The 24,715-nt window shown below is 46.4% G+C and overlaps 1 protein-coding gene and 1 long non-coding RNA gene across 3 annotated transcripts in view; one reads left to right on the top strand and one right to left on the bottom strand.

Moving 5' to 3' along the window:
* LOC135178870 (uncharacterized) overlaps nucleotides 1-24,715 on the top strand; it is a 93,967-nt gene that overhangs the window by 8,551 nt on the left and 60,701 nt on the right. The window lies entirely within an intron of this gene.
* The window catches only part of RAB31 (RAB31, member RAS oncogene family), an 84,332-nt gene continuing 73,173 nt past the window's right edge, over nucleotides 13,557-24,715 (bottom strand). Inside the window, exon 7 of the mRNA XM_064150220.1 lies at nucleotides 13,557-16,091. Within this exon, the coding sequence (XP_064006290.1) occupies nucleotides 15,991-16,091 (101 nt within the window). The 3' untranslated portion in view covers nucleotides 13,557-15,990. The remainder of the gene's footprint in view (nucleotides 16,092-24,715) is intronic.

Raw genomic sequence — 24,715 nt, 5'->3', positions numbered from 1 at the left:
CAGCCTTCCTGTAGGCCCCCTTCAGATACTGGAAGGCCACAGTAAGGTCTCCTCGAAGCCTTCTCTTCTCCAGGCTGAAGAGCCCCAACTCTCATAGCCTTACTCATAGCAGAGCTGTCATCTTCAGACTTACTGAGCATGCCCTCGATCTCCTCATGTAAGTCATTGATAAAGATACTAAAGAGAACAGGCCCCACTACTCAGCCCAGGAGAACACCTCTCGTGATCAGCTACACTTAATTCCAATTCAGTGAGGAGACCTGGAGAAATCTAAGCTGTCAGTGGGTTCAACTGGGTGTGTAGTGACTGATGAGGAAAGATCCATTCCCCTGCAGTCTGTTACCCGATAATAAAGGTTTTCCTTTCCTCCCAGTGATAAGTCACAACACTTAAGCCACCTAAAGCTCTGCCTCTGCAGTTGGACATATATGTGATCTGGAGGAACACTAATGTTGAGAAAGTGAAGATGGGCAAAATCCCAGCTCCTATAGGCATCCACAATCTTTCTGCTTCTGTGAGTTGTGTACATCTTATCCTGGAAATTCTCTCTCTGTTACCAGTGTTGTGGCAGGAAACAGCCAAGTGTTCAAAACGTTCCTCTAACAGATGCAGGAAGCCAAGGTTCCTGACATGGGGCTAATGTGCACATGGAAGACCATTGCTCTTGATTCATCCATTATCTCCAGAAGTAAAGACAGAAGGTTTCTAGAATCCAGTTTGTCTGTTGCAGACCTGTTCTGTGCCTGAACACAATCCTGAGAGATCATGTGTGAAATATTTATTTACTTTGCATTCAGGGAAGGAAAAAAGAGAAGAGTCTGCATAATATTATTGATGGAATCCTTGGCTGCCAAATCCTGAATTATTTAGAGCTTAATTGTCCAAATGATACCCACAAGGAGCTGTTGGATTGCAATATGCAACTGAGATGCTGTGCAAGACCAGGGATGTGCCTTTCAGACTTTGTTCTGCTACTTCACAGAATCATAGAATTATGAGGCTGGAATAGGCCTCTGAGATCAAGTCCAGCTGATAACCTAACACCACCACATAGACTAGACCATGGCACTAAGTGTCACATCCAATCTTTCCTTAAACACCTCCAGGGACAGCAACTCCAACACCTCCCTGGGCATTCTATTCCAGTGTCTAATTCCCCTTTCCATTAGAAGGTGCTTCCTGACATCCAACTTGAGCATCCCCTGGTGCAGCTTCAGGCCATGTCCTCTTGTCTTGTCACAAATTGCCTGGGAGAAGAGCCTGACCCCCTCCTGACTACAACAGGGGGGCTACAAAAAAGCTGAGGAGGGACTTTTTAGGCTATCAGGGAGTGACAGGACTAGGGGAAATGGAGCAAAGCTGCAGGTGGGTAGATTCAGACTGGAGTTGTGGAAGTTCTTCATTGTGAGAGTGGTAAGAGGCTGGAATGGGTTGCCCAGGGAGGCGGTTGAGGTCCCTTCCCTGGAGGTGTTTAAGGCCAGGCTGGATGAGGCTCTGGCCAGCCTGATCTAGGGTAGGGTGTCCCTGTCCATGGCAGGGGGATTGGAACTAGATGATCCTTGTGGTCTCTTCAAAACCTGACCAATTCTATGATTGTATGATTCTATAACTTCCCTTCAGGTAGTTGTAGTGTGTACTAAGGTCCCTGCTGAGTCTCCTCCAGGCTAAACACTCCCAGCTCCCTCAGCCTCCCTTCATCAGACTTTCTCTCCAGTCCCTTCACCAGTCTCATCGCTCTTCTCTGGACCATCTTCAGTGGACCCTTAGAACAGGGATGAAGAGTTTTCAGAGGCCAAGCTGGAATAATCAGCAGCATTTTGGAAGTTGCAAGTGATGAAAAGTCCTGCAGAAAGCTCCACATAGCAGATGTTCTGCTCTGGATTAAACTATGCAGGACCTTTCCTCTCCCAACCTATGCACACCCATCAGCCAGTGATCTGTTCTATGAACAATTCCGTGGTGCCCAGTGACAGGACAAGAAACAACAGGTACAAGCTGTTATACACATTAGTGTCCCATGGATAACTTACTGTCCACTAGGAATCCAGCGTCTTTCTCCATATCTGCCAGCAGGATGACCCCCAGTCCATACTGGTGCTTGCTGTTATTTCTCCTATTTTTAGGATGAGACCTTAAACGTTACAGGCTTATAGCTTTAAGATGTGAAGCACCCTGTTACATACACACCTTTGAGTCGTTTTGCTCTCTTCACTCTTTCCTTTCCAGCTATTTTGGTGTCATTTGCAAAATTATCGGCAAAGAGTTTACATTTTCTTCCAGTTCACTGATAAGGACATTGAACTGCACTGGCTCCTTTGAAGCTGTTAAATAAGCCATTAGAAGAGAGCAGAAACATGCTGATGTAGCTGCTAATTGGTTCACAGAGCATTTGATGCAGGTAAATTGATTTTGTCTAGTGCTGAGGGTTTTTAACCAGACGTCACGCAGGGCTACATCAAACAACTTAAACTAATCCACATACGTTACAGCAATAGTGATCCAGGCTGCCCAGAGAGGTGGTAGATGCCCCATCCCTGGAAACATTCCAGCTCAGGCTGGACAGGGCTCAGAGAAACATAATCTAGCTGAAGATGTCCCTGCTCAGTGCAGGAAGTTGGGCTAGATGACCTTGAAGAATCCCTTCCAACTCAAACCATTCGGTGGCTCTCTGATTGTTTCTGTGATACATATCCCTTAAGCAATGCATTTTAAACTCATCTTGTTGCTTGACTTGATTTTTTCCCTTGAAAAATACATTGACCAACATTACATAAGCTGCTGTCTAGAAATTTATCTCTTTATTTCCCCCTTCTATATTTATTAGCATTTTTTCCCACTCTATGTATAGTCAAAATCATCACATATAAGTTTCACAATGTGTCACATGCACTTTTTAGCAGTCACCTGCAATCTCTCCTGAGCACCAATATTTGTTTCAAGTGAGTATAATCAGCTCCAAGAGTATCTCCAGAAAATTTTGTCATACTATTGGAAGCATCTATTAAGTGTTAGGGCTGGGCCAGCCACTAGATGAGTGGCAGATGCTCTCTATGAACTCCTGTCTCTTTCCAAAGGGAAGAGAAAGGCAATAAGAGAGAGAGAGACTGATGAGCTGGGAAAGAAAAGGAAACTATCTTTAGTGGAAACAACAGCAATAAAATGATATAAATGGAATCACAGAATCATAGAATGGACCTCCAGAGATCAGTGAGTCCAACACCCCTACCAAAGCAGGATCACCTAGGGCAGACTACACAGGAACATGTGCAGGTTAGTTTTGAAGGTCTCCTGAGAAGAAGACTCCACAACCTCTCTGGGCAGCCTGTTCCAGGGCTCCATCACCCTCACAGTTAAGAAGTTTCTCATCATGGTGAGGTGGAACTTCCTGTGTTCTAGCTCATATCCATTATTCTTTGTCCTACCACTGGGCACCACCAAAAAAAGCCTCTCCCCTTCATCCTGACAGCCATTTATAGCTATTTATAGGCATTAATAATATCCTCTCTCAGCCTTCTCCAGATTAAACCGCCCCAGTTCTCTCAGTCTTTCTTCATGGGAGAGATTTTCAAGTCCCTTAATCATCCTCATAGCTCTCCATTGCACCCTCTCCAGTAGATTCCTGCCTTCTCTTGAATTAGGAAGCCAAAAACTGGACACAATATTCCAGGTGTAGCCTCACCAGGGCAGAGTATAGGGGGAGGAGAATCTCTCTAGACCTGCTAAGCACCTGCTGGGTCTGAATAGCTGCATAAAACCTTAAAGAGAAGAGACTGAGTTGAGAAATCAAACCACTGAACAGAATTAGTTCTGTCCTAGCTCAAACCAGGACAGCACCCAACCCTGAAGAATTAAATGTGTTTTACTTTAATTGATGGACATTATCTAACACCTACAGTGAAAAGGAGAGAGTTTGTTATCACTTCATTATTCTAATGGAGGGGAAAAAAACCAACCACCCAGCTTTTCAAAGAAGCTTAGCAAAAATAGTAGGCTTTCTTCTCCAGAACTAGTCACCAGGTGGACTCAGGTTCATTCACATCAAAGGCAAAAAAGGATATTGCCTTTTCCTCCTGTCAGCTACTCAGAGACAATAGGATTGTGACAGAAACAGCTGAGCTGGATTTTGGCTTCTGCATCAGCAACAAAACTTTTAACCAGGTTAAAGTATTGGATGCTCAACCTTAGGGATGGCTTAGCCAAGTATATCACTTCAGGTGATGTTGATGCTCTAAGACGAGTTTCCAAGTGTGACATGGAATCTTCAGCAGATCTTAGGAGGCTTAATCTGGATTTTGCTTTGCTGGGCAGCAGTGACAGTGACATTACCTCACCATTTTTCTCCTTTGTATGAGGGTTTGTCCTTTAGATGGCTGAACTGGTTAGAGGTTTCTGAATGACTCATTTCTGTCACTGACTCAATTCTTGACACATTTCAGTTAACAACTCATTATAAAAGACTGGACAGGATGGGAGGGTTTTTGACTGACCTGGCTTCCAGTTATTTCAGCCTGAAGCATGGAACGTTTGGGTTGAAATAGGTCTTTAGAAGTCATATAGTCCAAGCTCCCTGCAGTAAGCAGGGACATATTCAACTAGATCACGGAGTGCAGTGACAAGACAAAGGGCAATGGCTTCAGACTGAAAGAGGCTAGATTTAGATTAGACATTAGGGAGAAATTCTTCACTACAAAGGTGCTGAGGCACTGGAACAGGCTGCCCAGAGAGAATGTAGATTGTCCTTTTCTGGAAAGATTCCAAACACACCTGGACACAGTCTTGGGCAACTTGCTCTTAGGAGGAGAGACTGAGGGAGCTGGTGCTCTTTAGCTTGGAGAAGAGGAGACTGAGAGATGACTTCATTCATGTTTATAAATATGTAAAGGGTGAGTGCCAGGAGGCTGGAGCCAGGCTTTGCTCAGTGATGCCCAATGACAGGACAAGGGGCAATGGGTGGAAGCTGAGATATACTCAGTATACCAGTTTCATAAAAATGTGAGGAAGAATTTTTTTCCCTGTGAGGGTGACAGAGCACTGGAACAGGCTGCCCAGAGGGGTTGTGCAGTCTTCCTCTCTGGAGATATTCAAGACCCACCTGGGTGCATTCCTATATGATCTGGTATAGCTGCTTTGACAGGGGGTTTGGACTGGATGATCTTTTGAGGTGACTTCCAGCTCTTAACATTCTGTGATTCTGTGACCCTGCTTTAGCAGGGAAGTTTGGCTCTGTGATCTCCAGAGGTCCCTTCCATTCCTCACCACTCTATGAAAATCACAATTCCTGAACTCCCATTTCTTGCCTCTGGCTCTTTGGTTTCAAATACACATTGGAATTCTCTAACATTCAAGATTTGGTTATGCCTTCCTTTGAGAAGGAAAGTTCCCAATGTTGGTTGAAAGTGGTGGGCAATGCAACACCTTTCCTCCATCATCTCAGAAAATAGAAATTCTGGCACCATTTCACCAAACAAAAAGTGAGCTTTCTTCAAAAGCAGACCTGTCAGCAGGCAGCCTCAATACCTTCAGGCTCTCCTGCACTACAGGAGACATGGGCTGAGTCATCTCACCAAGAAGCTAAGTAACCACTTCCCCAGAGCTGTGGAACCCACAACTCCCAGACATCCTCACCTTGCTGTCACTGATGTGATGTGAAACAGGCTTCTCAGATGGTTCCTCTCCTAATTTAGTAGTTGCTTTAGGCCCTATAATTTTTTTATCTGTGTCTGTCACCCAAGGAAAGGTGCAATTTTCTGCCCTGGTCTGCAGCAAGGTGTCTGAAAGATATGACAGTGATGATTGATAACTCAAGTCTGGTGGATTTTCTAAGACATCAGCTTCCTCTGGGGACAAGTGAATCAAAAATCCCTCCATTTGATCTTTTGGTGATGGATGTTTTGTTATCACAAAGCCTTTATGCTCCCAGCAGCAAGTACTTAGGTGCATCCTACATGCAGTTATATCAGTCAGGGCAAATCCACTTGTGTGCATTTATCACCTCCTCATCCTTATCATAGACTGGTTTGGTTTGGAAGGGACCCTTACAAGTCAGCTAGTCCAAGCCCACTGCAGTGAGCCGGGACATCTTCAACTAGATCAGGTTGTTCAGAGCCCCATCCAACTTGACCTGGAGTGGCTCCAGGGCTGGGGCATCTACCACCTCTCTGGGCAACCTGTGCCAGTGTCTCAGCACCCTCGATGTAAAAAATGCCTTCCTTCTCTCTAGTCTGAATCTCCTCTCTTTTAGTTGAAACCCACCACTCCTTGTCCTGTCACAGCAGGCCCTCCTAAAAGACTGTCTCCAGCTTTCTTATAAGCCTCTTCAAGTACAGAAGGGCCACATTAAAGTCTCCCATGGAGCTTTCTCTTCTCCAGCCTCCTCTGGGACAACCTGTCAGTTTTGTACATTTCATGGCATCATTCAGCCATAATCAAGCTTCATGAAAAGCTAAACCACGCAGGCTACATAAGAGCAGTGGAATGCATTAGCCAAAGCCCTTTGTCCAGGGCTCCAAGGCAGTAATCAGGGTGTCATGGACTACTAGGAATGGGAATCATCTGTTAGTCAGTGGACTTTGTACTTTATAAAGTCAGGCATACCCACAGGTAAAGATATGGTATCTTCTCTTAGAGGTGGAGTCAAGGCAGCTGATCTGGTATTTGCTTATGCTCATATTTTAGCTGGGGTTGTCAGCTCACAGCTGTGCCATGAGACACATGGAAATGTGCTCTTTGAACAGTCATCATCTGATATCCTTTTTACCCTACACCCAAATCTTCTATTTCAGACATAGCAACTTGATGGAGCTGTGATACCCCACGACAAGTATTTTCCAGAGCAGGACATCATCACATTGTTTGCTCCTTCTTCTCAGTTCTAGATATTGTTTTCCTCCTTCAGAATTTTATAATGAATGTGACACAGAATCCCAGAATGCTTTGGCTTGGAGGGCACCTTTGAAGGTCATCTAGTCCAACCCCTATGCAGTAAGCAGGGACATCTGCATCTAGATCGGGTTGCTCAGAGCCCTAGCCAACATGACTTGGAATGGTTTCAGGGATGGGGCTTCTACCACCTCTCTGAGCAGCCTGTGCCAGAGTTTCACCAACCTCAATTTGGAAACCATCTCTTCCTTCTCTCTAGTCTAAGTCTCCTTTCTTTAGTTTAAAGCCATCACACCCTGTCCTTCCACAGCAGGCCCTGCTAAAATGTCTGTCCCTATCTTTCCTGTAGGCCTCCCTTAAGGCCACGAGAAGGTCTCCCTGGAGCCTTGTCTTCTCCAGGATAAACAACCCCAACTCTCTCAGCATGGCCTCACAGCAGAGGGTTTCCAGCCCATGGATCATTTTTGTGGCCTCCTTAGGACCCACTCCAGCAGGTCCATGTCTCTCCTGTGCTGAGGACTCCAGAACTGGACCCAGCACTGCAGGTGTGGTCTCAGCAGAGCAGAGGGGCAGAATCCCCCACCACCTGCTGCCCACCCCTCTTTGGATGAAGCCAAAACATTTATTTTTCTAGGATCTCTGTCCCAGGGAAAGAAGCTTATCTGTTGAGAGCCCTTTCCTAGAGCATTATGAATTCTTATTTCCAGCCTATCTCAAAAGCCTCCTTCATATTCAAAACTGCCAAGAAGCTGAGTCACCTTCCTTAGAAACATCAGCTGCTGAGACTTTTGTCCCTCCTTATCAAGACTATGGGGAGAACCTTTCCTGTGTTAAAGGCTGTGCCGTGGGAGGAGAGCTGGTGAGGTGCCAGCAGGCAGTTCAGGTTGCCACCTTGAAAGCAAATCATCCCTGAGAACCAGGAATGACCTACAGTGTGTGGTTAAACTCAGAGGACAAAAGGTATCTCTGAAGGGAATGATGCCAGGAAGCTATTTCAGTCTCATTTGGCTTCCTGGCTGTCTCAAGAAAGAGCACAGAAAAATTAAGTCTCTTTCTCAGGGCTCTTGTTAGAATCCTGCTACACAGTTTATGCCTTTTTGTGGCTAAATATCTACAGTGCAAAGCTGTCCTACATGGCAAGTGATGAACCCAGACAAGAACGTGGATATTGAGTTATGATTCTAGGTCTCCAGATGACTTGGGCTTTTTGCAGAGCTCAAATAGGTCCTGCACCTGGATGGTGACAATCCCAAGCACAAAATACAGGCTGGGCAGAGAATGGATAGACAGCAGCACTAAGAAGGACTTGGGGGTGCTGGTGGATGAAAAACTGGGCATAAGCTGGCAATGTATGCTCACAGCACAGAACCAACTGTGTTCTGGGCTGCATCTCCAGCAGCTTGGGCAGCAGGCAGAGAGAGAGGGGTTCTGCCCCTCTGCTCTGCTCAGGCACCACCTGCAGTGCTAAGTCCAGCTCTGGAGCTTCCAAGACAAAAAGGACATGAACTGCTAAGAGTGGGTCCAGAAGAGGGCCCTGAAGATGATTAGAGGGCAGGAGCCCCTCTCTTGTGAAGACAGGCTGAGAGAGCTGGGGTTGTTCAGCCTGGAGAAGGCTCCAGAAAGACCTCAGAGCAGCCTTCCAGTATTTGAAGGGGGCTACAGGACAGCTGGAGAGGGACATTTTCAAAGGCATGGAGTGAGAGGGTGAGAGGCAATGGCTTCAAACTGGGAGAAGCTCAATTTACATTAGGCATTAGGAAGAAATTCTTCCCCAGGAAGGTGGTGAGGCACTGGAACAGGTTGCCCAGAGAAGCTGTGCAGCCTGAAGTGTTCAAGGCTAGGCTGAGTGGGGCCTTCAGCAACCTGGTTTAGCAGGAGTCCCTGCCAATGGCAGGATGGTTTGACCTAGGTGATTTTTACAGTCCCTTCCAACCCAACCCATTCTGTGAACACTGTGAAGGGATTTTGAAATGCACCACAGCATCCAGGCTGCATCTTTTGTGCTAAACCTCTGAAAACTCACAAGGGAGATTAGTCAGCAAAGCAGCTGGGTTCTTGGAGATGACAAGAAGCAAGGATTTCTTTTATGAGGTGCTTAACCTACATTTCAACCCTCTTACTCATATTTTCTGACTTAAATGCTGTGGCTTCCCCCCTCAAGTCCTGTTACATTGGCAAACAGGAAGGGATTTGATGTTTGCTTTCTTCAGTGGCATCTCTGAGACACAGAGTTGACTTCCTTATTGACTGGTACTTGTCAATAAGTCATCAGAAGAGTAGGAACTGTCTCTCTTAGTCCATAACAAATCATTCCCCTGCTGTACTCCCTGCAGGGGAAGAGGATTTGAGTCATTAGGTGTTTATCTTCTTATTTAAACAAGTCATGGAGGGAGCTGGAACAGCATGGACTAGGTAAAAGAAACATGAATTAAATGGACTTTGGGGAAAGGCATTTTTTGTTTTCTAACAGTGCCAGAGTGTGGCAATCATGAAGGCTCAGCACAAACAAGGTGTGCCTCAAAGAACATCTGACAGAGGATGGGTTCTCAGGGAAGCTTTAAGAAAACAAGGGCAGTGCTTTTCAAAGAAAGGCTGGGGTTGGGTTTTTTTTGGTATTTTAAATACTTCAGGGAGTCTCAGGAATAAAAAAAAATATTTCTGGCTGGAGAAATGTAAGAGCCAGGAAAAAAAGGATCTTTCTGCATTGCATAGAATCATGCAATCATTTCAGTCAAAAAGCCCTTTCAGAGCACGGACTAAACCCTATTATCTACCACATCTGGTGCTAAACCATGCTCCTCAGCACCACATCTCTGCATCTTTTAAACACCTCCAGGGATGGGGATTCAACTACCTCCCAGAGGAGCCTGTTCCAGTGCTTGAGAACCCCTTCAGGGAAGAAATTTTTCCTTAAATCCAAACTAAACATCCCCTGGTGCAACTTGAGGCCAGTTCCTCTCACTTGTTACTAAGGAGATGAAACCAACCCTTGCTCCACTGTAACCTCCTTTCAAATGTTTAATACCTCACCAGAAGCCCCTGAATCCTCTTCTACCCTAGTGCTGGGTTTCCATAATGACACATTAAAACCCTGTTAACTGGTGTGACAACTAAATGCAAGTTAGAACAGGTCTCTTACACTGCCACATTTGCCAGGAGACTACCTTCAGGTTTTCACAACTGGCATTACAAAACCATTTCAGAAACACTTTGACACTGTGTCTGTTGAAAGAGAGGTGAGGCTGCACACCAATACCAGGAGCTTCTCCTCATGTTCCTAAAAACTACACAGCAGTGATAGGTGATGATGCAAATTAATCTGCATGGAGACAGCACTGGAGCTGACAGACACACAGACATTTTGCAATCAAGACTCTTCTTCATCGAAAGAGAAGGAACCCATCTGAAACAAGAGTTTTCAGATATGGCAAAGTCTGGATCATGTTACATGACCAGGCAACATCTCACCAGTACTTGGTACAGTTTTGGGCTCCCCCCTACCAGAAGGATGTTGAGGTGCTGGAGTGGGTGCACAGAAGGGCAATGAAGCAGGTGAAGGATCTAGAGCACAGGTCTTGTGAGGAGAGGCTGAGAGAAATGAGAGTGGTGAGAGCCTGGAATGGGTTGCCCAGGGAGGTGGTTGAGGTCCCATTCCTGGAGGTGTTTAAGGCCAGGCTGGATGAGGCTCTGGCCAGCCTGATCTAGGGTAGGGTGTCCCTGCCCCTGTCAGGGGGTCTGGAACTAGATGATCCTTGTGGTCCCTTCCAACCCTGACTGATTCTATGATTCTAAATGAGGTTATTTAGCCTGGAGAAAAGGATGTTGAGGGAAGACCTTCTCACTGTCTGAAAGGAGGCTAGGGTGAGGTGGGGGCTGGTCTCTTCTCACTGGGAACAAGTGACTGGATGAGATGAAATGGCCTCAAGTTGCACTGGGGGAAGTTTAGGTTGGACATAAGGAAAATTTTCTTCTCCCAAAGGGTAGTTAAGCCTTGGAACAGGCTGCCATGTGCAGAGATGAAGTCCCCATCCCAGGGGGGAATCTAAGAGACATGTAAATGTGGTGTTGAAGGACATGGTTTAGTGGTGGACTTAGCGATGCTGGGTTAATGGTTGGACTCGAGGACCTTGGAGGTCTTTTCCAACCTTAATGATTCTGTGATCATCCTGTGACTTAGTCCTTCTCAGCCTGTTAAATGCAGTCATACAGTTTCTGCTGAAACCTTATTTTTGGCCATCATGTGTATCAAGCAATGAATTTACCCCTGCTCCAGCTGTTATAAACCAAATGTAAGCACAATCTTAGTCATAGAATCATAGACTAGTTTGGGTCAGAAGGGACCTTTTAAGATCATCTAGTCCAAGCCCCCTGCAAAAAGCAGATCAGGTTACTCAGTGCCCTGTTCAATGTGACCTGGGATGTTTCCAGGGATGGGGCTTCTACCACCTCTCTGGGTAACCTGGGCCACTTTTATTACCACACTGACCTTAAAATAATACATCCTATCTAGTCAGAATCTCCCCTCTTTTAGTTTAAAACCATTACTCCTTCTCCCATCACAACAGGCCCTGCTATAAACCTTGTCTGCATCTTTCTTCTACATCCCCTTTAAGTACTGAAAGGCTACAGTCAAGAACCCCATTGCACAAGAACGCTGACACTGAGTCCTTAAGCACCAATACAGAGGTGTTTGTTATGAACTCTTGTAGCCAGGCTCTCTGCCCATGAGTGCTCAAATTCTCTTAAGAACATTACTCTGCAGCCTTGTGGAAAGCAACATCAAGGGAAGAAAAAACCCAGGAAGAATAATCCTGCAGTTTAGTGTTGTCCTTTGAAGCATTTCACAAACCTGGTTGAAGCCTGAGCACTTGTGCAGATTAGGTGAGGGGGTGGAGGTATGAAGTAGCTGGACTATTTCATCAGCTGTCCTCATTTCAGAACAGTGCCGAGGAGATCACAGCAGGGTGTCCTGTGATGCTCTGTGCAGGGGGACTGAAGCTGCAGCTGTGAAGATCTTGAAGGCCAAAATGTCAAATACTTTTCCTCAAGTACCCCCAAGACACAACCTGCAGCCTTCAAAAGAGAAGCAGAGGACGTTTGTTTTCCAGCTGATTGCTCAGCTTTGTTCATAGTCCTGGTGTTTGTGGTAACAGCTTTGTAAACATGAGCCAGGCAGTGCAAAAAACTTCTGGTGAGTTGGAAAATCCAGGCTGCCCAGGGAGGTGGTGGAAACCCCATCCCTGAAGGTTTTCAAGGCCAGACTGGATGGGGCTCTGAGCAACCTGATCTACTGTGAGCAGAGGGGATGGAACTAGGTGGTCCTTGAGGCCCCTTCCAGCCTTGAGAGTTCTAACATTCTGTGATTCTACCTCTTGAAACAACAGCACTGAGGTACAGAATCATAGAATCATTTTGACTGGAAGAGAACTTTAAGATAAAATACAACCATTCATGCAGCACTGCCAAGTCCCCCACCAAACCATGGCCCTTGGCACCACATCTACACAGCTTTTAAACCAATCCAAGGATGGGGACTCCACCACTTCCCTGGGCAGCCTGTTCTAGGGCTTGACAAATCTGTTTGGGAAGCAATCATTCCTATGTCCAACCTAGATATCCCCTAATACCATTTGAGGCTGATAGCTGGGAGAAAAGATCCAAAGCTCCCTCCCCTCCTTGCCCTGATTTCCTTTCAGGGAGTTGTACAGAGTGAGGTCCCTCCTCAGCCTCCTTTTCTCCAGGCTAAAGAATCCCAGTTCCCTCAGCTGCTCCTCACAAGACTTCTAGACCCTTTGCCAGCTTCATTGCATTTCCCTTGTCACTGCTCTCTCCAGAGATATCCCCAGGAAACCTGTTCCAGTGTTCCACCACCCTCATGGTGCAGAACTTGTTCCTAACATCCAATCTGAATCTGCTCTTCTCTAGTTTGAAACCATTGCCCCATGTCCTATCACTACAGCCTGCTTTAGTGAAATCAGAGACATCCTCAAATCAGAGGCATTTAAAACATTTATTAGAGATCATTGTAGGTTAAATAAAGCACAAACCCTACAATTAAGGCAAACCCCCCCAAACAACCCACCCCAAAACAACATCATTAGGCATGATACAATTAGTATGTAAACTAGAAACTACTAACACATTGCAGCATCCCAGATATGAAGCGAATGGGTCCAGCCCACTCAAAGCCCTTCTATAAAACTATTTTCTTCATCATCTGCTCTTTAAACCAGTTCCTTACCAGCCAGCAAAGCAAGTCACCCACAACTGGGTGCTCACAGCCTTGAGTCATGGTACAAACAAGCTCCACCAAACATCCCCAGCACTGTAGCCAGTGCCTCAGGTCTGCTGCCAGCTCTCTTAAGGGAAAAAAAACAAACCACCCAAACCAGTCTTGGATAAACCCAGGACTAACTGGCCAGCCTCAAACTGCAGCAGTACTTATCATTATTATTAAAACAGATCAGCTACAGAGTCAGCTGCTCCTCACAGTCATTTAATCCTTCATCAGCTCTTAAGTATCAAGATGAATTCCAGTCCCCAGTGAAAGTTTTGACTCTGAGATTGGAGGTTTTCTGTTTGCTTACACAAGTGGAAATGCTACTTTCCAAGCAACAAAAGGAAGCAGAACTAATGGAGGTTACATCTGAAAATCACAATTTTTAAACCAACCTGTTCCCTGACTTGAAGAAACAAAGCTGTTCTTCCAGCTTTGAGGAAGAGCAGAAAGGCAACACCATTGTTGAAGGCAAGCTTCAGAGAAAGTCTTCAGGGGAAACATGAGCTGCTCTGTACACTGGGCCCTTATTTCTTCACCTGTGATTTCACAGTTGCTGATCTTCAGAGTTTCTCCACAGCTCACCTTAACTCCAATCCCAAGAATTTACACAACCAAGATCCTTGTTCATGTAAATGTTTCCCTTGATGACTAAAAGCAGAACAAGGAGATTTAGCTCTGGCCCACCCAACACAAAAAATACCTCTGAGGTCGTTTGAATTTTAAACCTGCCACAGACTCATGTTACCACTGCCAGTTTTAAACTATTTTAACATACAAAGTTGAGATGCTTCACACACAGCTCAGTGGTGGCCTGCTCCACAAATTCATACAATCACAGAATGCTTTAGGTTGGAAGGGACCTCGAAAGGTCATTTAGAACAATCCCCCTGCAGTAAGCACCTTCATCTAGATCAGGCTGCTGCCAGGTCAGGCTCACAGAATTGCATTTGAAAAGAAACATTCTGGTGGGGTTCATTGGGTTCCAGCCTTTATACCCTCAATTCTCCTGTGCTCTCTTCAGCTGGTTTTGTACAGAAACATCATCACTCCAACTTGAAGACTTCTTGGAGTGCAGTGATGAGACCATGAGGAGCAGGGCACTGTGGCATCCTCTTTAAGAAATCAAGTGGTATTTCTGAGCAGACATTTTTGGTCTGGGGCACAGATTTGGAGGACATCTGCTAAGCACTGGAGGTTACACTGGTGTTGATGTTCTTTGGACAGTTTCAGCCATCATAGAAACCTACACCCTGGGAAGGATATTGACTCAGGCAGTGTCTCATCCTCTGGAGAGATTCTAAACTCACCTGGACATTGCTATCCCAGGCAACCTGCTCTGGGTGACCCTGCTCCAGCAGAGAGGTTGGACTAAATGATCACAGAGTCATAGAATTGTCAGGGCTGGAAGGGACCTCAAGGATCACCTAGTTTCAAATCCCCTCTGCCATGGGCAGGGACACCTCACACTACATCATATTGCTCAGAGCCACATCCAGCCTGACCTTAAAGACTTCCAGGGATGAGGTTTCTACCACCTCCCTGGGCAACCAGTTCCAGTGTCTCATGACCCTCATCACAGAATCACAGGACCACAGGATATTACGGATTGGAAGGGACCCAAGGAGATCATTGAGTCCACCCCCCCTGCCAGAGCAGTACCATAAAATCTAGCACAGATCACAGAGAAACACATCCAGACAGGCCTGGAAAGTCTCCAGAGAAAGAGATTTCACAGCCCCCTGGGCAGCCTGTGCCAGTGCTCTGTGACCCTTACAGTAAAGAAGTTCCCCCTTGTGTTGAGGTGGAACCTCCTGTGCTGCAGCTTACACCCATTGCTCCTTGTCCTGTCCCAGGGAGCAAGTGAGCAGAGCCTGTCCGCCCTCTCCTGACCATCAGCCCTAAGATGTTTATAAACATTTATTAAATCTCCTCTCAGTCCTCTCATGGTGAAGAACTTCTTCCTAACATCCAATCTGAATCCACCCATTTCTAGTTTTGCTCCACTCCCCCTAGTCCTATCACTGCCTGACATCCTAAAAAGTCTCTCACTTTTTAGGACGTCAGGTAGATGATCTCCAGAGTTTCCTTCCAACCTTTGCCAGTCTGTGATTTAGACAAACACAGTCTCTGCAGCTTCTTTCTGAAGCAGACTGAAACTGTGTGAGGTCCAGCAGCCTCCTTCATGCCAGCTCCTTCTTTCACATACACAGCACCTCCTGGCACAGGTTTTGCCTCCCAGCCTGTAAAAACTGCCCTCACTCATTCCTTAAATCCAATTTTTTTGGGGAGGGGTTAGCAAATTCAGTCCATTTCTTGATGATATTTACTGGAAGCATGAGATGAAGCTATGAGACTTAGAAAAATACTGAACCAGGTGGCAGAGATACTCTAAGCCAAAACCCAGGATTTATGAGGTTGTTTTCACCCTATCATTACACAGAAAACTCTAAAAACGTGCCCAATCCACTTTGCACTGTAAAAAGTTTTGGCTGCAAATCTAAATTGAATATTTAAAATGACATTTTTAGTAAAAAAACAAACAAACAACAACAACAAAAAAAAAACCACCCAGCCCCTGGTTCAAACAGACTCAGAGCACTCTGGCACTGTCATTCTGAGAGGATATTAGAGAGGATTTTCCACCTGGGTTTTGCAAAATCCCTTTGAAGCGAAGCCTTCGGCTCCAGCCCCTTGGGTTATTGCTGGTGGGAAGTGTTAGAATTGCTACTTTCAAGATAAGGAGCACTGAGATCACAAAAGCCCTCTCTCAGGGAAAACAAAGAGCAAACGGTGCTGGTTTCAAGTAAACCTAAAGAGCTCCAGTGGGGTCATCAGCAGCTAATACCAAAACGAGGACGTGGCTTCTGCTTTCGAAGTTTGATTGGTGCATTCTCACTGTTCCCAACAAGATACAGGGGTGGAATTCGCTGGCCTGGAACAGAGAAGAAGAGAAAGAATTCAGTTTTCCCTTACTTAGGAACAACACAGGCAGGTAATTGTTGCAGCTACCTGTTTGCTGCTGCAGGAGAACGTGATCAAAGCTCATGCAGATCAGTGTGATCAGAGCGATGCCACATGGACTCCAGATGATTCCATGTGAATTTTACCAGAGACTTTTATTGATCATTTTGGCTCTCATCATATAGTCTTGAGCATAGAGCACACACCTACACATTAGTCTAAATAGGCAAGAGCAACCCAGTCCTTTACAAACACCACACCTTGTTTGTCTCATTAAGGAGATGCCCACTGATCTATCCTTTCTCACATAAGGTAGCAGCTGTGGGAATCAAGGCCAGCACTCCTTTGTTACTATACTTCTCACATTGCATTCCCACAGGTAATGATTTAGCTTGCATGAGAATGACATCTGAGGAACCTCACCAGAAAGCAGGACATCTCCTGCGTGCCTTCAGTCATCTCCCTTGCATCCTGATTATGAAAGAAGAAGAAGAGGATTTCCAGCTTGCTCCTCATTCCACACAAAAGTGAATGGTGCTTGTTTAAGGAGATCATGGAATGGTTTAGGTTGGAAGGGACCTCAAAGATCATCCAGTTCCAACCCCCTGCCATAGGCAGGGACACCTCCCACTAGAACAGGTCGCTCAAGGCCTCATCCAACCTGGCCTTGAACACCTCCAGGGAGGGAGCAGCCATAACCTCCCTGGGCAATCTGTGCCAGTGTCTTGCCACCTTCACTGCAAAGAACTTCTTCCTAACATCCAGCTTAAATCTCCCCTCTGCCAGTTTAAAACCATTACTCCTCGTCCTGTCTTTACAAGATCTTGTCAATAGTCCCTCCCCAGCCTTCCTGTAGGCTCCCTTCAGACACTGGAGGGCCACTCCAAGGTCTACTTGAATCCTCCTCTTCTCCAGGCTGAAGAGCCCCAACTCTTGTAGCCTGTCGTCATAGCAGAGCTGCTGCAGCCTTCTGAGCATCCTTGTGGCCTCCTCTGGGCTGGCTCCAACAATTCCATGTCCTTCTTGTGTTGGGGGCTCCAGAACCGCACACAGTACAGTCCACACTAATGTGTCCAGCATTTAGTCCCTGTACCACTGCAGCCCTTCACTAAACCAGAAGTGACTGTCTCCCTTGTATGCCTTGAGTCCTGAATTCAATTTTGGGGCCCTCACTATAAGAAGGACATTGATGTGCTGGAATGTGTCCAGAGATGGATTGCTGGATGATGCTGGTGAAAGGTCTGTTGAACAGGTCTGATGAGTAGTGGATTAAGGAGGTGGGGTTGCATAGCTTGGAGAAAAAGAGGCTGAGGGCAGGAGACCTTCTTGCTTTCTACATCTACCTGAAAGGAGGTTGTAGTGAGGTGGGGGTTGGTCTTGTCTCCCTAGTAACAAGTGATAGGACAAGAGGAAACAGCTTCTAGTTGTGCCAGGGAAGTTTTAGGTCAGACATTACAAGAAACTTCTTTGCTGAAAGGGTTCTCAAACATTGGAACAGGCTCCAGAGGAGAGTGGATGAATCCCCAGGCCTGGAGGTGTTTAAAATAGACAGAGATGTGGTGCTGAGGGACATGGTTTAGCACCAGACTTGGTAGATAATGGTTGGATTTAATGATCTCAAAGGTCTTCTCCAAGCAAAATGGATCTCCAAGGTCTTCTCCAACTGCATGCTGCCTGTACTTCAATAAGAACACAGCATCTGTTCCTGTCATTGCATCCTCCCCTCCTTTGAGGGGTACCCAGATCTTTCCAGCTGACATCTCTGCTTACTTAACACCACCCTTTCCTCTCCAAACTCTCCTGACTTTTTAATCATCCTATGAGGTGATTGATCCTATGGGGTGTCTGAGAGCATTTCTGCCATCACAGGAGTGCTACAGCTCTCTCTCAAGGGCAGAAGGCACTGCTCTGACTTTCTCTCCCATGCACCCTTTGAGTATTGCTGTGTTTCTTTGAATAACTTCCTACTCATGGAGAACACACAATGAGCTTGGTAATTAATATGGTAGATAGAAAACCAAGATCCTCTCAAGTTCAGTCTGTCTGTGGTGCAGACCTGTCTTTTCCATTAAACCCATGAGGCAAGACCCCCACCAGTATCCTGCAGAGCTTACAGCCATGCTATCACACTCCCTCCTCACCCACTCCTTAGACACTAGTAAACATTGAGAAGATACCTTCTTGGCCTGCTCTTCTCCAGGCTAAACAGCCCCAGATCTCTCAGCCTTTCCTCCTCACAGAGCGCCTCCAGTCCCCTCAGCATCCTCATGGCAGTCTGCTGGACTCTCTAGTATTCCTGCCTCACTTGAACTAGCAAGCCCAGAACTGAACCAAATACTGCAAAAGTGGCCTCACTAGGGCAGAGTAGAGGGGGAGGAGAACCTCCTTCAACCTGCTGGCCACACTCTTCCTCATGCACCCTAGGAAGCCATTGGGCTCTTGGCCACAGGAGCACACTGCGCAGGATACCACCAGCACTCCCAGGCCTTTCTCCACAGAGCTGCTTTCCCTAACCTCTGCTGGTGCAGGCAGTTATTCCTCCCCAGGTGCAGGACCCCACACTTGTCCTTGTTGAACTTAATCAGGTTCCCCTCTAGCCTTCTTGCCAGCCTGTCCAGGTCTTACTGAATGGCAGCACAGCCTGACAGGGTGTCACCACTCCTCCCAGGCTGGTATTTTGCATGAGGCACCTCTCAAGCACTTTCGACTCAGCCCCAGCTACAACCAAACCCTGTTGGTCTGACTCAGAGCACAACACAGATAAAACCACCAGGACACAGTTTCCATGACATACCATTAACCAAATGCTCTCTAAACACCTGGTTCTTCTATCATCAAGTTTGGAAGAGGAAAGCTGCTAACCTTTGGAAGTCTGCATTAAACAATTTTGTTACTTCTATTTCTTCTCATTCAGTGTTTCCATATTTCTTCTGAGTGCCAAGTCCTGAGGTGCTCTTAGTGTGTTTGCAGAGAAGCAGGAAATCTTCTCTCTGGAGCAAAAACCATTTGCAGGCTCCAAGGTCAGTCAGCACTTTGTCCAGTTCAGAGCAGGGCACAATATATGTCATTAAGAATCACCTTGATTTATTCAACTTCTCAAAACGATAAAACCCAAGCAGATAACAACTACAAACAATAAAGAGGAGGGGGGAAAAAAACCTGTAGCCATAATATTTGCTGATTAGTTAGTGTGCCCTTTGAACTAGGAACAGTTTGTCATTAACTACTTGTGTTTGCTGCTGTTTGGATACCATCACACCTCCCTCCTTGACTTTAATACAAGGAAATAAACCTTTACACATGCTAAAATCTTCTCAACTCTGAGAATTTAGAGATTTTCTTTTCAGTAGGGGAGTTTGCCCTCCCCTATTATTCCTCTTATTACCAGATTTAATAAGCCATCAAGTTAAATAATTCTAGTTTTGAGAACAAGACTTTTCCTTGCCAAAGAAGCCTTTATTATCTGATGCATAGTGGGCAGGAGTAATCTTGGAGCACAAAACTCAGTTTAATACACGGGAAGCGGCAGCTCCTAGAGCACAAAATTCAGTCTAACCCCTGAGAAGAATCTCCTGGATCACAAAACTTAGTCTAATACCCAAGAACAAGTTCTTGAAGCACAGAACTCAGTCTAACACCCAAGAGGAAGCTCTCGTAGCACAAAACTCAGTCTAACATCTGAGAAGAAGCTCTTGAAGCACAAAACTCCATCTAACAACTAAGAAGAAGCTCTTGAAGCACAAAACTCAGTCTAACGCCTGAGAAGCAGCTCCTGGAGCATAAAACTCAATCTAACACCTGAAGACAAGCTCCACAGCAAATGACACAGTGACTTTTCACCAAGGGCTTGGGGAAGTGAATTAAAATCATCCCTCAGAAAGCTGTTTGACTGATCGAATCTCCATGGGCCTCCTTGACACTGGGGGGTGTAACAGAGAAAGGTTGAAGCAGCAGCAGCAGCAGCTGAAGGCTGAACAGTGAAATGCTGAGCCTGCATTAACGTGTCCTACTTCAAAACCACCTCACTCAGTGCTGCTACCTAAAAGCACCACAATCATCTCACCTTGTCATTCAGGCCTGGATAAATATGGCATCAATATTGCTGACATCAAACTCAAACAGAGCTGGCACTGAGCTAAGCTCACCAGAGGTCATTTTAGAAAGTATATGCTCATGTAGAACATGTCTCACACTGGTGAGTGTGGCCTCTATTCCAGAGCAGCAAACCCCACCCCTGCAGGAGCTAACCAGCAGCATTGCTCATTGATGCTTGTTCTCTCTTGCAGGTGGTGTCAGAAAGCAGCTCTGACACCCAGCCCTGCAATGCTCCTGAAGAAATAAAAAAGACAAGGCAGCTTCTCTTCAAACCAAAGAGCAACTCAAAAGGTCCATGAGGAGAGTGAATTCATCCCTTGCTTAACTTAAAGACCACAAACCAGACCACAAATAGTCTTGTCTTCCTGTTGGAGAGCAGGTCAGAGCCACCCAGCTTGCCAGAGGGAACCAGCAGCACATAGAATCCTAGAATGGTTTGGGTTGGAAGGGACCTTTAAAAGGTCCTCTTGTCCAACTTCTGTGTAGTCAGCAGAGGCATCTGTAACTAGAGCAGGTTGTTCAGAGCCCCAGACAGCCTGACCTGGAATGTTGCCAGGAACAGGGGCTCTACCACAGATCTGGGCAACCTGGGTCAGTACTTCACCACTCTTACTCTAAAAAACCAACTTCTTCCTTCTCTCTAATCTAAATGTCCCTCTTTCAGTATCAAGCCATCAGCCCTTTACCTGTCACAACAGACCCTGCTTAAAAGCCTCTCCCTATCTTTCCTGTAGCCCCCCTTTAAGTACTGAAAGGCCAAAGAAGGTCTTCCCAGGACCATCTTTAGGATTCCAGATGAAACAGTCAATCACACAAGGAAAACCATCAGTGCACAGCTCTGAGCTGAGCTGGTGGTGGAATGAGGAAGACGGATATGCTGAAACAGGAGAGACATCCCAGATTGCTGGTATCTCTAGGGAGTGAGCTCTGCTGGCTGCAATTTCAACATCAGGTTAGTCATAGAATCACAGAATCAACCAGGTTGGAAGAGACCTCCAAGATCATCCAGTCCAACCTAGCACTCAGCCCTGTCCAGTCAACCAGACCATGGCACTAAGTGCTTCAGCCAGGCTTTGCTTGAACACCTCCAGTGACAGCGACTCCACCACCTCCCTGGGCAGCCCATTCCAATGCCAATCACTCTCTCTGGCAACAACTTCCTCCTAACATCCAGCCTAGACCTCCCAGCACAACTTGAGACTGTGTCCCCTTAGTTCTGTTGCTGTCTGTCTGGCAGAAGAGACCAACCCCACCTGGATACAGCCTCCCTTCAGGCAGTTGTAGACAGCAATGAGGTCACCCCTCCCCTGAGCCTCCTCTTCTGCAGGCTGCACACCCCCAGCTCCCTCAGCCTGTCCTCACAGGGCTGTGCTCCAGGCCCCTCACCAGCTTCATTGCCCTCTTCTGGACACATTCCAGTATCTCAACATCTCTCTTGAATTGAGGAGCCCAGAACTGGACACAGCACTCAGGGTGTGGCCTGACCAGTCCTGAGTACAGGGGCAGAATAACCTCCCTTGTCCTACTGGCCACACTGCTCCTGATCCAGGCCAGGATGCCACTGGCTCTCCTGCCCACCTGGACACACTGCTAGCTCATGTTCAGCTACTATCTACCAGTACCCCCAGGTCCCTTTCTGCCTGGCTGCTCTCAGTCACTCTGTCCCCAGCCTGTAGTGCTGCTTGGGATTGTTGTGGCCAAAGTGTAGAACCCTGCACTTGGTCTTGTTAAATCTCATCCCACCGGCCTCTGCCCACCCATCCAGCCTGTCATGGTCCCTCTGCAGGACTCTCCTACCCTCCAACAGATCCACACCTGCTCCTAGCTTGGTGTCATCTGCAAACTGACTGATGCTGGACTCAATCCCTTGGTTCAGATCATCAATAAAGGTACTGAATAGGACTGGGCCCACAACTGATCCTTGGGGAAGACCACTAGTGACAGCTGCCAACTGGATGTGGCACCATTCACCACCAGTCTCTGGGCCTGGCCCTCCAGCCAGTTCTCGACCCATATCAGAGTCACTTAAATATCTGATTCTATATTTTGGGTTCATTTCTCTAATGCTTGGATCATATTTTCCTGGATTTTGTGCAACCAAGTTGTTTGTAACCATGCAGCTCTACACATTTCTGCAGAGGTCTTGGTGTTCTCCATGACCTCAGTCCAGTAAACACACCATGGTGTGAAAAATAATGTGTCACAAGAGGCTGCTGAAATGTAAGGTCAGAGAAATTGGCACAGTTCCTAAGTGAACCACCCAGGTTAGCAGGCAGAAAGCACTAAATCAATCCCATCTCCTCCTTTCTGGCATTCTTGAGTCAGGCTGAGGCAATCCAGGATGAAGGTCAGAGTCTTCTCCAAAGCCTGGTAGAGTTCCAACTCCTGCTATTGAATGTGAGAACTTGTGGAGGTAAAGAGATTAATCAGCACTTGGGGAGCTGCAGTTCTGAGAGTGCCAGAGGCAGAGACTTGGAAGTGAGAGAGTGGGACAAGAAATGAACAAAATGGGAAGGGAGAGAAAAAGTGGAGCAGGGAAGCAGGAGAGAGAGCAGGGCCTGTGAGCAGGACTTGAAGAAAGGCAGCTGGGGGCTGCTCTGCTGCAGCTGGAAGCAGGATGATGCATCACCACTGCCATGAAACCTGCTTTCTTTGTTCCCTTTTCAATGTGGTGTTACAAGCTGTGACAGCCATCAGCTCTGCAAAATCAGGCTTGGAGCTGAGCTTTATGGGTTGGTTTGGTTGCTTGTTTTTATCATCAAACAAGTGTGGTCAGTGACATGTAGAAGGCTGCCTGACAGCTGCTGCAGCTCAGGTGAGCTTTTCTCATGGCTCACCTGAGAAAAATCACAGAATACAGAACAGTTTTGGGTGGAAGAGACCTTTAAGATCATGGACTCCAAACGTAAAGCAAACACTGCCAGGTCATCACTAAACCATGTCCTTCAGCACCACACCTACACAGCTTTTAAATAGCTCCAGGGATGGGCACTCCACCACTTCACTGGACAGCCTGTTCCAGGGCCTGACAAATCTTTAAGCAAAGGAACTATTCCTAAAGTCCAACGTAACCTCCCCTGGTTCAAGTCATTTCCTCTCATCTTTCCTTGGGAGAAAAGACTGACCCCTCACTCCAACCTCCTTTTGGGTAGTTGTAGAGAATAACAAGGTCTACCCTGAGGCTCCAGGCTAAACAACTTTAGTTCCCTCAGCTACTCATAAACTTGTGCTCCCAGAATTACAGAATCACAATAACTGGGCTTGGAAGGAACCTTAAAGATCATCTAATTCCAACTATGCCATGGGCAGAGACAGCTCTTACTAGATCAAGTTACTCAAACCCCATACAGCCTGGCTCTGAACACTTCCAAGTGGGGCACATCTGCAACCTTTCTGGGCAATCATGATATTAGTAAAGACTTTTCTAGATTAGATAATCTAGATCTATTCTCTTTCAGTTTGAAACCTTTACACCTCATCCTACCACTACACTCCCTGATAAAGAGTTTCTCCCCATCTTTGCTGTAGGCCTCTAAGGCTGACTTCTTAAGTAGTGGTACAATGGCTATAAAATGGTCAGAACCCCCTCCTAGAAGTGCTAGGTGAGCCCCTGCAAACCAATGCCCTTTAGAACCCTCACTAATCACAGGATCATGCAGGTTGGAAAAGAACCTTGGGATCATCAAGTCCAACCATCAGCCCTACTGTACAAAGTTCACCTCTGAACCTTTATCTCTAAGCATCACATCCAAAGAACCATCTATGAAGACACAAGAGAATGCAGCAGGCACTTCTTACCCAACAGTTCTGGCACTTGCATACAAGACTCCTTCTGCACTTGTAGGCCTCAGGGCAGTCACTCTTCTTATCTCCCCAGAGTCCTTCAAACCAGTTTCACTGGTGTTCTAGAATCTCCTCATGACTCTCCCATGGGTTCTAAAGCTTGGCCCACCAGTTCTTTTCCAGTTTCTTCTCTCTCATACTTGTGGTGAAGCAAGATCTCCCCAACAGACAGAGCTGATTTGCTGTTTACTTCACGTTGTAAGTTCTGATAGAAGGTGAGACATCCAGTAAAGGATATTGCACAACTAAGCATAGCTAAGTTGCAATTAAATACTCCTAGTAGTATCTCTAACAGCATCAAAATGAGTGTTGCCAGCAGACTGAGAGGTGTGATTCTGCCACTTTGCTCTGGTGAGACCTCACCTGGAGTACTGTGTCTAGGTCTGGAGCCCTCAATATAGGAAGGACATGGACCTGAAGGAGCAAGTCCAGAGGAGGGCCATGAAAATGACATGGGGGTTGGAGCACTTTTGCTATGAGGACAGGCTGAGGGAGCTGGGGGTGTTCAGCCTGGAGAGGAGAAGCTCTGGGAAGATCTAATAGCAGCCTTTCAGTACCTGAGTGGGGCCTCCAAGAAGGCTGGAGAGAGACTGTTTACAAAGGCCTGCAGTGCTAGGATGAGGAGCAATGGATTCAAACTAGAAAAGAGCAGATTTA

This window comes from Pogoniulus pusillus, chromosome 10, assembly GCF_015220805.1.
Source record: "Pogoniulus pusillus isolate bPogPus1 chromosome 10, bPogPus1.pri, whole genome shotgun sequence".
NCBI lineage: Eukaryota > Metazoa > Chordata > Aves > Piciformes > Lybiidae > Pogoniulus > Pogoniulus pusillus.
The sequence above is the reverse complement of the archived record's forward strand: the minus strand, read 5'-3'. Positions and strand labels throughout refer to the sequence as shown.